This window comes from Aulonocara sp. 'chitande type north' Nkhata Bay, linkage group LG9, assembly GCF_057382095.1.
Source record: "Aulonocara sp. 'chitande type north' Nkhata Bay isolate Kocher_YH1m ecotype deep benthic linkage group LG9, A_spYH_male_GT1.1, whole genome shotgun sequence".
Taxonomy (NCBI): Eukaryota; Metazoa; Chordata; class Actinopteri; order Cichliformes; family Cichlidae; genus Aulonocara; species Aulonocara sp. 'chitande type north' Nkhata Bay.
In genome coordinates, this window is record NC_141352.1 from 25,095,910 (window position 1) to 25,109,318 (window position 13,409).

Genomic DNA, 13,409 nt, shown 5'->3' on the forward strand with positions numbered 1-13,409 from the left:
CAGGCAAAACAGATATGAGGTTACAAAATAACAGATGGCTCCTTCGTGGGGGGTTGAGCAAAGTGTAATATGCACGCTGTTATTCTGACCTCTCCTTAAATTTGTCTTTGTACATCTCCCACTTTTTTTCTTGTCTTATCAAAACAGGAATCAGTTCTAATTTTAATCAGCGAACATAAAAATATCCCCTTTTTGGTGAAAGCATGGATCAGCTCCTGCTCTTTACAGTTTCCCTGGAATTTAGGTGATGGCTTACTGCTGCCAGAATTACTGCCAGGTTAGCACGTTGTTTTACAGGAAATGTAAAGCGGTCCAGACAAGCCGTCTAAAGCTGCCTGCCTTTATCTGTTCGCTCTCCTCCTGGGACAAGCAAGTGGTATTTTCCCACAATTATTTAGTTTCACTCCTAAACTCACCTCCCCTCTCTTCCTGTATGATGGCCATCTTCAGAAAACTTGGAGATAGGTCCTAACATGGGGTTTTTACATACATAAACATGCGCTGGTATTACGATTCTCCTTTGATCTGAACACAAATGTGTGTTTGTGCTGGAAGGAGTCACTCCATCGTGGTTTCTTCAGTCAATAATCACGTTGACTGTGATTTCAGATCATTTTTCAGAGCACAAACACGTGCTGCTCTTTCATCTATTCTTTTTCTTTTCTGCCCAGGGGATCGGATAGTGAAGGTGAATGGAGAGAGCATCATTGGGAAGACATACTCTCAAGTCATAGCCTTGATCCAGAACAGGTAAGATTGCACGTTTCAGTTAATGATTCATTTTGAGGGAAAACAAAAAGCCTGAATGACTCACAAGATCTAATCCTTTCATAAATGTTTGTGGCTTATTGATGGGAAAGGAGTTAGAGATGTTGGGAAACATGTTCCTTTTTAGCAGAGAGTTTCCTTCTCAGAGAAAGCCCACATGCTTTCACATCCACGTGTTACATTTAGCTGTGAAAAGATGTACAGAGACGTGACAAAAGAATACTAGCATAAATCAAAGTCTGACTCTTTTATCCTCTTTGGTGCACTTTGATTGGGGCACTGTGTTGTGGACCAAAAAACAGTCTTTTTCATGATCTCCATTTATGATGAAAACGTGATCTTACCCCAGTCTGGCCCACCTAGTCTAAGTGAAATGTTTCCTGTCGTCATGCACCGAGGTGCGTGTGCACAAAAGGATCCAGAAGCAGACTCAAGTGTTAGCAGGAAAGGACACTTTACTGTAAATAACAAAAGGCGGCCCGGGAAAACCAGAGGAGCAAATAAGGAACTAAAAAACCCGGGGAAACAAATGACACGGGGAAGCCGGAATCGGGACCGTGGGAGGCTGCAACAGAAAGGGGAGAAGATTACTAGTGAGCCGGGAAGCTGGGGAGCACAACAAGACAAGGTTAGAGTAGCGGGCTTACACTCGGAGTGGGACCGTGGGGCTCGGGAGGGAAGTGGGAAGGTCCGTGAAAAGGGAATTTGTGGAGTTAGTGACGAGGCCAGATGAAGCACCGGGTGATCCAATCGAGCAGGAGGACAGGCAGGTGGCAGACACTGGACGCCGGATCGAAATCTTAAACACAAGAAGGCAGGTTTAACGCAGTTCCAATAAAACATTAGCGCAACGCTTTCGCGGGAGTCTAGTTACCACAGAGAGGTGATTAACGGACTGGCGTGGAGCATCCGTCAGCGCAGGGTTACGTAGTCCTCCAGGTAATCGCCCCGAGTATGCTGAGTATGATAACCTTGGCAACTGGCCATAAATTTAAAGAGCTCGCTTAGACAAGCAACAAGGTACGCTTCCATATTGATTGATTTTTGTTTCTCCCGTCTCCGACACATGTGGCCAATAAGCGGACTCAACATTCTCATGTAGTTTTTATTGTTAGTGTTATTAAAAGAAACCAAAAAATGGGAAACATCTAGAGTTTTACAAATTTATCAGCTGATTCAGACCAAAGTAAACAAACTACAGTTGGGAAAATGCCAGTTTCTGTTACTCTGTGGCAACACCGTTATGATTTTGGAGAGTGCTGCCTCATGCAGAATATGAGGCCCTGCATTTGTGTTTGCTTGCATGACTTTTTGGTTGCACTTAGAGAGAGAAAGACTGTAATATGCAGATGCTTTGGAGAAACACTTGCATGCAGTCCTCCCAAGAATGGTGAATGTTTGAAATGGAACAGGAAAGAGAATGATAGCAGGCTTCACCAGGGAGAGGAAGAAATGTGGAAAAAACAATCTAAATAGCAGCACATGTTGTTTTTAACATTCGGTTTCACGTCATTCTTAATAGACCAATCCCAGTGCCCAGCTTAACAGCCTCACACACTTTGAGACACTTTCCAGCTAAGCCCATGAGTGCTTCCCGGCAGATGCTTTGACGTTTACGCACACTTTCTGTTAGTCAAAGGGACTTTCAGTGTGGTGCTTTGAAAAAACAAAAAAGGACAATGTTGTACAAACAAGCTCGGGAGGTGAACCAGAAAAAAGAAGAACGGGAATGTGAAACATAAGGCCCGTGGCCCAGAAAAGACTCCAATCCAGACATTTTATTTGAATTAACATAAACTTAAGATCAAAGTGGGGTGTATTTGGCTCATAAAGTGAAATGAGTTTAACATCCCTGCTTCAGAAATAACAACACAAATAAGAGTAGCCCTCATATTTTTGACTCTTCCTTCTGGTGACAGTGCACAGCTACAGCAGACCTGAGTCATCCACGCATCAGCACATGCAGACTAGAGATGGCACGATACCACTTTTTTATGTCCGATACCGATATCATAAATTTGGATATCTGCCGATACCGATATGAATCCGATATAATGTTTTTTAATCAACAAAACTGTTTTTTTTAAATATCTTGCTGCATTTTGTATAAGTTCATACTCAAGTTTAAAACAACAACTACACTAAAGCTATTCTGTTATACCTATATGCAAAAAAAAAATATTTCATAGTTCAGCAATACTGATCAATCTAATAAACTTAAACCTACACCATCCTCCCTATTCTGGTATTTTAAAGAGTACTTAGCGTAAATATTAAGCAACCTAACTAATAGGGTTCCAATTCCCAGCAACAACAAAAATAAATAAATAAAAAATAGGGAACCACCCCTCACACTCCACCTCATGATGCTTAATCAACGTAATCAACCTTAATTTGATGCAGTGTGAAAAAAAATGCACAGAAATCAATTATTTTTCAAGAAATATTAAATAGATTCAACATCTTTCTTCAACAAAATTGCAGACTGCACAGATGGTACCTTCCCAAAGGAAAAAGTACTATAGCTTACTAGGGTATATATATTAGACTTAATAGTTACTATATACAGTAATGGACTTCTATTCATTTTACATCAAATTAAAACTTTGGGTGTAAGATTCGGATAATTATTTATTAAAAGCTAGACATTTTAAATGAGAATAAGAAAGAAAAGTATGTCTTTGTGCCCCCTTTTCCCTGTTCATGCCCTATCGGCCCCCCTGGTTAAACTTTGCTAGATCCGCCCCTGCACAGTTACCAGCCGTCAGCTACGTAGAAAAAGATCCTCGAGTAGAAAGTAATAATAAATAAATTCTAACAGCAGCTTATCAAGCTTAAACGTGCTGCTGTTGTTCAGCCGATGGTTTCCTCTTTCTGGTGCAAAGTGGGCCAAAAACAAACCAGAGAGACGGACTGGCGACAGAAAAGCCGATCAGCTGATCGTTAAGCAGTTTCATGATTGAAGTAGCAGCCAGAAGAAGCAGTCGCTCCATATATCGTTTGGTAAGCTTAACGCAGGAATGCTTTACAAACATTCAGAGATGGACTTACACACTTGCTTTACTTCTCTCGGGGATAACTTTGTCGGAGATGAAATGCCGGGTTGCTAGCGAAGCTCCAAATGCTATCCAGACCACCGACAGGTCCCGCATGCCACAGCCGCTCTATCACCTGATGCATACTGCTCCGACTGCTAACGTTCTGAGGTGAGTTACGGCGTGTTGCAAGTTTTGTGAGGTGCTTTCGTGATATTTAATGGATCGGATTAAATTTTTTATTTTTCTCCGATATCCGATCCAGTAATTTAGGTCAGTATCGGACCGATACCGATACGTAATATCGGATCGGTCCATCTCTAATGCAGACATGGCGAGACCTTAATCTGATGAGTCCAACATCTCCCAGAGATGTTCAGTTGGGTTGAGATCTCATTTAACATTTGCTTTGAAACTTTAGTCATTCAGCCCTTTAATGTATGTCCTGCTGGTGTGGCCTGGCCCAGGTTCTCATTCTAGAAGATACCAATCACATTACAATCCAAAGTTTGCCATTGAAATGCCCCCAATGGCATAACAAAGACACCCAACCCTGTCACTGCAGTGGTTAAGAGTCAAGTTTTTTTTTCCTTTAATATGTCACCTGGCCATTTCTTACGAGAAATGTTCACACGTCCTTGAGGTCTATGTTATAACTGTTTCTCTCTCTGTCTTTCTCTCTCTCTTATGTTTATCATCCATCAGTGATGCCTTGCTGGAACTCTGTGTGATGCCAAAGGATGAGGACATTTTGCAGCTGGTAAGCATTTGTTTATCTGTAAATACCACAAGTGCACAAACATCTAAAGAGATAATCCCCAGTTGTAAAACTGGAGAGCAGCTTTTAAGACTCTAGGATTAGGTTATGAATGGCTATAATTAATTTTCACTTATGTTGACATTAAAATGTCTGTCTCTTCATTCCATCCATCGTGCAGTATGTGTGCAGGCATACTAAAACTTAACCTGTTAATCTTTTGAAATTACATTAAATAATCACCTTTGTTCTGCTGAAGAAAAATGCTCTGGATGTGTCAAACAAACCAGACTCAATGAGATACTTTACAGTATTTTACTTTGTTCGCTGTCACTGTTTTGCTTGTGATTGTGTCAAACAGTCGGGTATATACAGTAACGTATAGTCAGCTAACCTGTGTAGCAATATACAAAAGCATTACCTTGGTTGCACCTGGTTTCCCGGCTCAATGAACAAATATGACTCAGTAAGGAATTTTTTTATCCAACAATAGTCACATTCATCATCCCTTTCAAAATGCTGGCTACAGACAAGATCATTCTTGAAGTTTGCTTTTAGATTCATTTTCTGTGGCTCTCCACTGTGCAGCTGGAGCCAGAGAAAACTTTACTTGTCAGATTTTTCTTGCAGCAGCTCCACAGATGCTTGCCATGTAGCCAAACAGTTGCTTTAAATTGTCAGTTTGGTGTCCAGACTCCAAAGCAGACAACGGGCGATCGTGGCTCAAGAGTTGGGAGTTCGCCTTGTAATCGGAAGGTTGCCGGTTCGAGCCCCGGCTTGGACAGTCTCGGTTGTTGTGTCCTTGGGCAAGACACTTCACCCATTGCCTACTGGTGGTGGTCAGAGGGCCCGGTGGCGCCAGTGTCCGGCAGCCTCGCCTCTGTCAGTGCGCCCCAGGGTGGCTGTGGCTACAATGTAGCTTGCCATCACCAGTGTGTGAATGTGTGCGTGAATGGGTGGATGACTGGATATGTAAAGCGCTTTGGGGTCCTTAGGGACTAGTAAAGCGCTATATAAATACAGGCCATTTACCATGTTACTGGCTGCAAATTATGCTGTTTTGCCTAACCCTCTGAGGTCTGTGACTCTAAAGTGGGATCTAAGCTTCTGAGTTAAATCTATGCCGGAGGTACGCTGTGACCACAAACCTTTCTGAAACCCGACGCCGTGACTCTTAGAAACTAACTGCGCTGCATCAGTGCAGCCTGTAAAGACTGTGATTGGCCTGTTCAGTACCATCATCGGTTTATCTTCATTTTTCACCTTGACTGGAATACAATGGATCCATTCAAATAGAGAAACTCCAGAACCAACTAGTGTGTTGGTGGCACAATGCTGGCAACAGCACTGGCCACTTGCATAGGTTACTTGGTGGCCTCTACATGGATTCAGCATAGATGCAAATCATGCATAACCCAGGCAAACAGAATACACAAGTTTTGTTTTCATTAAAATATTCTGCTAGTCTTTGCAATCAATAAACAACTAAAATAATCATTCTGACTGGCACACGTCAAAAACTATTCACATTTTTATCTAAAAGAGTCTGTTTTACCTTTCTCCAAATGAAAGGGTTAGGGTTGTGTTAGGGTTTACCAAGTATGATGACCTCAGATGTCATATGGCGCCACAGTACAGTATTAATGACAATTACACCATAATTTATTATTTTATTTACGTTTTTAAATAAAACAAATATTTACATCAATTTGAGCATCAGGAGAAAACATCTTATAATGAGAAAAATGTGTCGTTAACGTCTGATTATGGCTAGCTAGTCAAGACTAGCAGGGATTTACAGGCTGCAGTTTGTAGTCACATGATTAATCCACTGTGGAGGAACTCTAGTAATCATTCCAGTGTTGAGTCAATGTTTAACCACCCACTCTATGCAGTGTTTCTTAAGGGTTGTTCTTATACTTAAAGCTTGTATTGATTGTCCCATGTGGGTGGGCTAGTTTTCAAAAAGCCAGGAGTAAAACCAGCAAATAGGAACGCCGCCTAGCCGGGTTTCGTGCCGCAGCTCCGCGAGTTTATACCGATCAGCCTGAGGAGCTCAGTGACGCAAACAACCAGCATACGGCATCAGTCAGGGTCCAGAGCACCCCAGACGATAACATTGCAAAGCCGTGTCAAACCAGTCGCCACACGTTTCTCACCTCTGCTTGGGAAAATCACCGTTGAAGCAGAGAGCTGAGTCAGATCCCACCGTGTTGCTAAATTCCTCACATAGCTTGTTAGTTTGGCCTCAGCTCACCAAAAAGCCACAGAAAGTTGCTTTTGGCCTTTTGGAATGAATCAGAGCTCACAAGGGATTCAAAGGAAGCAATTAGCTGTTTCTCCTCATGGAGGAAAACAACAATCAGAGTTAATTTCACCATTTTAATGTACAGTTCACAACAATCTGACCTATTTAAAATCTAGAATGAGCCCCTACATAAAAGTGAAATGTGAATAAACAAGCTCATAGTTCTCATTCCATATTTAATATTTGATCTTGTGCATTAGATTCTATCCCATAAAACGGAAATATATGAAATTTCTGGTATTCATGTGGAGCTCATATTGACAAGATTGAGAAGACTCGATCTAATATTGTTTCCATAAGATAAAAGGAGCTTGAAGCGGCAACACAAGTACCAGTAAATATGTTTTGGGAGATACTGAGTCCTAACCGGAGGGAGTGCAGCTGCAGTCAGCTGACTCCCCTCAGTGCTCTGTTTACAAGGCGGAAGCTGGTGCAGATCAGGCAAGTAAGGGTGCTCACCCAAAAGAGCAAAAAAAAAAAAAAAAAAAATCTGACAGTGCAGCATCTGACAGATCAGAGGGAAGACGAGGAAAGAGGCAAGTGTGGAGAGAGTGTAACACACAAGGGCGACGAAATGCTCCAGGAGCCGGCGAGGAAGGGCAAGGGAGGGGCGTTACCACAGTGAGCAGGTGAGAGTGACAGAGCAAAGGGAAGAAATGCAGAGTATGTAGAAGGAGAAAAAGCCAGCAGAATATATTTGCCAGTGTGTTCTGACAGCGACTGTGCTGTGTGGTGGAGGCGGAGGAAGGTGAGGGGACGAAATAATGGGGACAAACAACGAGGCTCAGGAAGGTATTCAGGTCTAAGACGAACACCAAATGGGCAGCTGCGCTCTTTTCAATTCTTATTTTTCCACTTTGACTGACCGTGATGCCTCTGTTCAGCCTTCCTACAGCGAGATGTATTTTTAGCTTTTGCCGAAGTCTATCGTTGGTACCTCTTTATCTCTTTATTCTTACCTGTTTACTCTCTTTATTTCCTTTTTTCTCTCTCTGCTTCCATTTATCTAACCTGTGGACTGCAGTTTTCCAGGGATATCACTGCTCTGGTAAGAAGGGAAATCATACTAATCTTCTCATCTTCCACTTTCCTTCACCTCTTATGAAAGATCTCCCCTTGTCTTGAGATTGTGTTTGCAGTGGTAGGACAGGTAGAGCAGGGTGTTTTTCTCTTACCCTGATAAGTAGGTTAAGGGTAGGACGGGAAAGATGTGTTTAAAGGATAAACAAATGCCCTGAAATCGTCTGTCAACAGACCTTCTAAATTTCCCTCTGTGCTTTCCACGGTGAGGAAATTGACTTCTCTTGGATTGAACGTAGTTTCAGAGGGAGGCACCCGGCAGCTGAGGTAGTGCTGTTACTGTTAATGCAGCTGTAATCTGACACCTCAGGTAGAGTGCAATCGATTAAAGTCCAACGCCACAACTCTCTCCCTTTCATTTTCTCAAGAACGTCTGTGCTGAAAGGATGTGGAAATACAGTCTGTTCAGTATGCAGCCAGGAGTTTTTTCCTGACGCCATCTGTGGCAAAACAAAGTGTTTTTCTTTAACTTTTTATCACGGAAAGTACCTCGGTGGCTTCAGTGACTGTAGAATTGTGAAGCCATGCTGACAGAAGTAACGTTAGCTGCCAACGGCAGACAGAGGAGACCCCCGTTCACCCTCTCCTCATGCCTCAGGGCACACTCTTCGGTACCAAAGGTGGGTAAGCCCCTGCCAGATTAATCCTCACTCAGACTCTGAGGGTTTATTCTGGATTTTCCAGCTTTCTTTCTCTACTTATTGCCCTCTCTGGCAGCCTCCTTTTCCCACTTGTTTCTTTTTTTTACAGAGGAGTTTAGGCTGCAACATTTGTTTGCCGTCTCCTAGAAAAAGAATTGAGAAACTTTGAGCAGAGCTGTGTTTGATTTGAAGAAATGGCGTGCTATTCATTTAGTGGTATAGACGGGATCAATCCAGTTGTCCCATCTGTCACGTCCAGTTTGCTGTGGGTATGCAGCAGTGTTTGACTTTCTGATAATCTTGTCAGCTCATACAAAGACTCCTGTCAATAAATGACACTTGTGGATTACGAGCCCTTCTCCAGTTTTGTAACTTGAGCTACAATGTTTTTGTACTGCAGATGTAGTATTTCTATAGGAACATGCTATTGTGGCTGAAATGGCAGTGGAGGTGTAATATGAGATGTGGTTGTAAATGCATCTTTAGCAATACTGCTTGAGAAATGAGATGACAGGGCAAAAATGGATATCCCACTCTTTGTATTCTTGGATATTTTTGGAAATGCGTCTGCACCAGTTATATTTGTGTCAAGTGTTGTTGTGTCAACTCTACAGCACTTCCCACTCCATGCTTGTCCTTTAAGAGAGTTTAAAATATCTGTTCTCTGGTTAGGTTGATCTCTGTGGATGTGATGGGATTGGTTTAGCTCTTAAACCTCTCTGCAACCAAAGTGATATAATTTCTTATAATCTCTTGCAGGCGTATTCCCAGGATGCATACCTCAAAGGAAATGAGGCATACAGCGGAAATGCCCAGAATATCCCTGAGCCCCCTCCCATATGTTACCCACGGATAGAAGTCAAGGCTGCAGGCATGGCTCAGTCATCAGAGCCTGTCACTGTCACTGAGACTCCCAGAGGGCCAGTTCAAGGACCAGGGAGGCGAGGGGGCGCCACAGAGAAGAGCTATCGGGTGGAAATTCCTGTTCCTCCTTCTCCTCCCCAGCAGACGTCAAAGTCTCAGACAGTGGTGTGTGTCTGTAATGACAATGTGAGGACAGTGCCCCCTGATCAGATCGAGAGGGGGTCTCGGGTGGCCCGGGCTGGACCCAGCCACAGGACTGAGGAAAACCGGTATGGTCCTACAACAGATTCTGGCTCGGCCCGACCAAGACCCCTTATTCCCTCAGTCCCTGGGAGCGCTCAGTTACAGTACCCCTCCTCACGCACCACAGAAATGCCAGTCTACCCCCCTTCCTCAACTTCTAGACCTGGAATCTATCCTGACACCTTATCTCCACCTGGACGGGCCTCGCAGGACACGTTCTCCACTGCCATCTCACCCAGCGCCAACCACTACTCACCCTCTCCCACAGCTCCCTCCACCTCCCCTCACCAGAACATTGACTGGAAAAACTACACCACCTATAAGGACTATATTGATGCCAAAAGACTGCACAGTTATGGCTGCCGCACCATCCAGGAACGCTTGGACACCTTGCGTGCAGCTTCCAGTTCTAGTTCTGTCTACACCCAGCAACGAACAACATCTCCTCCCGTTGCCAGTCAGAGAGGGGCACTGGAATCCCAGGTTAGACGCAGGAGTGCATCCAGTGACCGTGGGGTGGATACAGGTAGTCAAGGTGCTGCAGTGACAGCTCCTTTACGCAGCGCCTCCCAGGAGAGGCTAGGAGGCGGGGCAGAGAGGACGATAACAACTAGGAACTGGCCTCGTAGCGCTTCACAGGATGCTCTGCCTTTCTCAACCCCAACAGGAGTCACCAAACCTCGTGCTCGGTCTTGTGATTACCTGGGTCAGCATCCCGGAGAGCTAGGTGGGCGTCTCTCTGGAGACAGGTTGGGAGTGGAGGACAGGCTTCAGCTGGGTCAGGGAGAGGAAGCCAGGGCTAGCAGGCAGGGATCTGAGTTGAGGGCTTTACCTCATCTAAACAGGAGTCTCACTGGACAAGAGGAAGAAGGACAGGGATTTTCCAACTCGCCTCTAGCAGCTCCTGTGTTTACTAAAGGTACAACAGATTCTGCACTACCATCGAGGACAGATGGCATCATAATGAGGCCGTCACGTCTGCCTGTCAAAAATGCCATTTCAGACGCCTCACCTGCTATACCTTCCACTAAACCCATGGACCCTCTAAAAGACCAAAGAGCTAACATCATGGGCAACCATATGGGCTACTCCTCCCCTCTGCACCTGCAGCTCAGGTCCAGGGCTGACAGTCTGAAAATAGAGAGCAGGTCAGAGGCGGGGCTAGCAGCCAGATCCTCCTCTTGCTCTGGTCCTTCGTCTAAACTGCCCACGCAGAGACAACTACAAAGTGCTGGCAGTGCTTCTACCAGTAATGGAGCTGTCACCCAAAAGCCAAAGGTCAAAGAAACCTCTAGTTCCACTAATTCTCTTGTATGGACTAACGGCAGTCTTGCAGAAGGTGTTGAAGGACCTGATGCTACCGTTGTGGTCCTCAGAAGGGACAAAAACTCTGGAACTGCTCATGTTCGCCCTCCGTCCTATGTAATAGCTGTTAACGACAACCAGAGAGGAGTGACTCATAAGTCACCACACTTAGTGAAAGCAGGCTCTGCAGATGCAGCGATGTGCTGGACGTCTAGTGACAGCTACAGGGAGATGCATCTGAGAAGGCTGGGAGACACACGGCAAAAGTCCGGATCCAACAACTTGGATGACTCTCTGGATTCAATCCCCTTCATAGGTAAGACCTCCTTATCTTTATATGTTCTTTCTATAGCAACAAATTTGACACAAGAACAGTCTGTTTTGTTAAAGTACTGCTGGAATTCATTTTAAGCTTCAACTATCAGAAAGCTGCCATCAAATCATCAGGCACAATCTTGCTTTCATGTCTACTTATTAGGTAAAACTGTATTTCCCCATTCAGAACTTGGAAGCAGAAAATTCAGACTGCAGTTAATTTGAGGATGGTTGTTGGCACCTGTTGGCACTACGCATAGAGTTTAGCATAGTATTAGTATAGACAGATCAAATGATCTTAGTGTGAGTTCACATCAGCTAATGATTTGGCTGATTTTACATAGGGTGAGCTATATAAGCTATATAAGCTGCTTTACCGCTGCTGTTCATCTGCAAGCCGCTTTGCTGCCCACCTCTTCAATTTATGCTGTGTCTAACTTAAATAATGTCTGTGGTCATTGATGCCTGCTCCTTTTTATACGAGGACCTTGCTGCTACTCTCCCGTCTTAGGTTTTCAACATATGAATGCATCAAGGAAAGATGGAAAGGTGAAAGACTAGAGCCATGCCACCAAATATAAATAACTGGGGATGCGAAGAACTGTCTTCTTTTGACTTAAGTGACTAAAATTAATTGTCATAAATGATCAAGTTCATTTTTAAATAAAAAGAGGTTTTACATAAAATAAATACTGACATGCTTCAGTGTTGAAATAATATATGTGTAAATACTGAGTCTAGATAAAAGGCTTTGTATTGAAAAGTTGAATGCTACTGTTAGCCATGCATGACAATGGGCATTAATCTTGCAGGACAGGCAGAACTTCACAGTAAAAATACAATCAGTAGTTTAACACACTCTTGTAGATCAATAGATGAAGACATATGACATATTTAATTCTCTGTAGGTGAAATGATCATGCAGTAATGGGCTGTTGAGTTCACACTCTGGTTTGCTCATAGCTATATTTCAGGGGTTCCTTGGGTTTTTATAAAATCTTTTTAAAAATCTATAATACCCAGTGATACCTTCTCATGCATGTTTTGGTTATGTTTGTAATTTATTAAATGTTAAAAAAAGAGTAATTAATTCATAATTAATTCACATGTAATTTCCATATTTAGCAGTTAGAAACCCAAGTTTAAAATGATATCAAATGAAAAGTGAGAAACATATTTTCCTTCCACATGACACTCCCACTTCAAAATCCACAGTTTAAGGTGGTGAGAGTGATATTCTCCACTGTTGGTTGCCTGAGGACAAAAATGCAGACACGCCTTCAGTATCTTCCTGTTTAAAGGAAATAAATATCACCATAACCAAAAACCATGGAAGCCAAATAATTATAATAAAAAAATTAGTCTGAACTTCCTGTTTCTGTAGCATTTCATCAGAAAAATGCATTAAAAATCAACTTTAAGCTTGTCCGTTGTTGCCCCACTTTTGCTGCTACAATGAAATACATTGTGTCTAAATGTCATCATGGCTATACTATTGCATAATCAGGTGGGGGAATTCCCTGCAAGGTTTGCTCAGTGTGAATAAGAATGAATCCAGTTAACCTGTGTTTTGGTGGTAAACTGCCTTTTAAAGGACACTGTTCAGTGTAGAAATTTAAATTTTTAAAAAGTTTTGCTGCTGTTAAGCAATGTTTGTGTTCAGCATTTTGAACTTGGGACAACGTGACACGGTACTGCCAGTAAGCATGACATATTCAGACAATCCTTCGGCATCCGAAAGGGCAGCACAGAAAAAGTACACAGGGTGCACACTATGCACACGTACGCACTCACAGAGCTGCTTTCCAAGTCAATAAACGCACACACACTCCCTGAAACATCTCATATTTCCACCAGTGTTGCACAGAGAAAGAAACCTAAGCGTATCGTCCTAATGGACTATGACATAGCGGAGAAATGAGAGCATTCCTGCAGCAATCTGCTTCAATTACATTTCATTGTAAGCTTCCAAACAATAAGTGGAACAACTGCTGTACATTATCTGCCTGCCAAAAGTTTATTTTATTTCATGTATTTCTTTTGCAGGGAACAGAATGTAACATACACTACTAGAAAAACATGCGATATGTCAC

At 43.1% G+C, this 13,409-nt stretch overlaps 1 protein-coding gene across 7 annotated transcripts in view; it reads left to right on the top strand.

Moving 5' to 3' along the window:
• Positions 1 to 13,409, top strand: part of arhgap21a (Rho GTPase activating protein 21a) — a 107,078-nt gene that overhangs the window by 74,370 nt on the left and 19,299 nt on the right. For 4 of the 7 annotated variants that reach the window (XM_086306685.1, XM_086306684.1, XM_086306680.1 and 1 more), the window contains 4 exons: positions 672 to 750; positions 4,509 to 4,563; positions 7,893 to 7,916; positions 9,349 to 11,317. In XM_086306685.1, coding sequence (XP_086162811.1) covers positions 672 to 750; positions 4,509 to 4,563; positions 7,893 to 7,916; positions 9,349 to 11,317 — 2,127 coding nt within the window. Of the gene's footprint in view, positions 1 to 671; positions 751 to 4,508; positions 4,564 to 6,481; positions 7,498 to 7,892; positions 7,917 to 8,213; positions 8,569 to 9,348; positions 11,318 to 13,409 lie in introns of those variants that run through there. The other 3 variants (XM_086306682.1, XM_086306687.1, XM_086306686.1) reach the window with 3 other exon arrangements.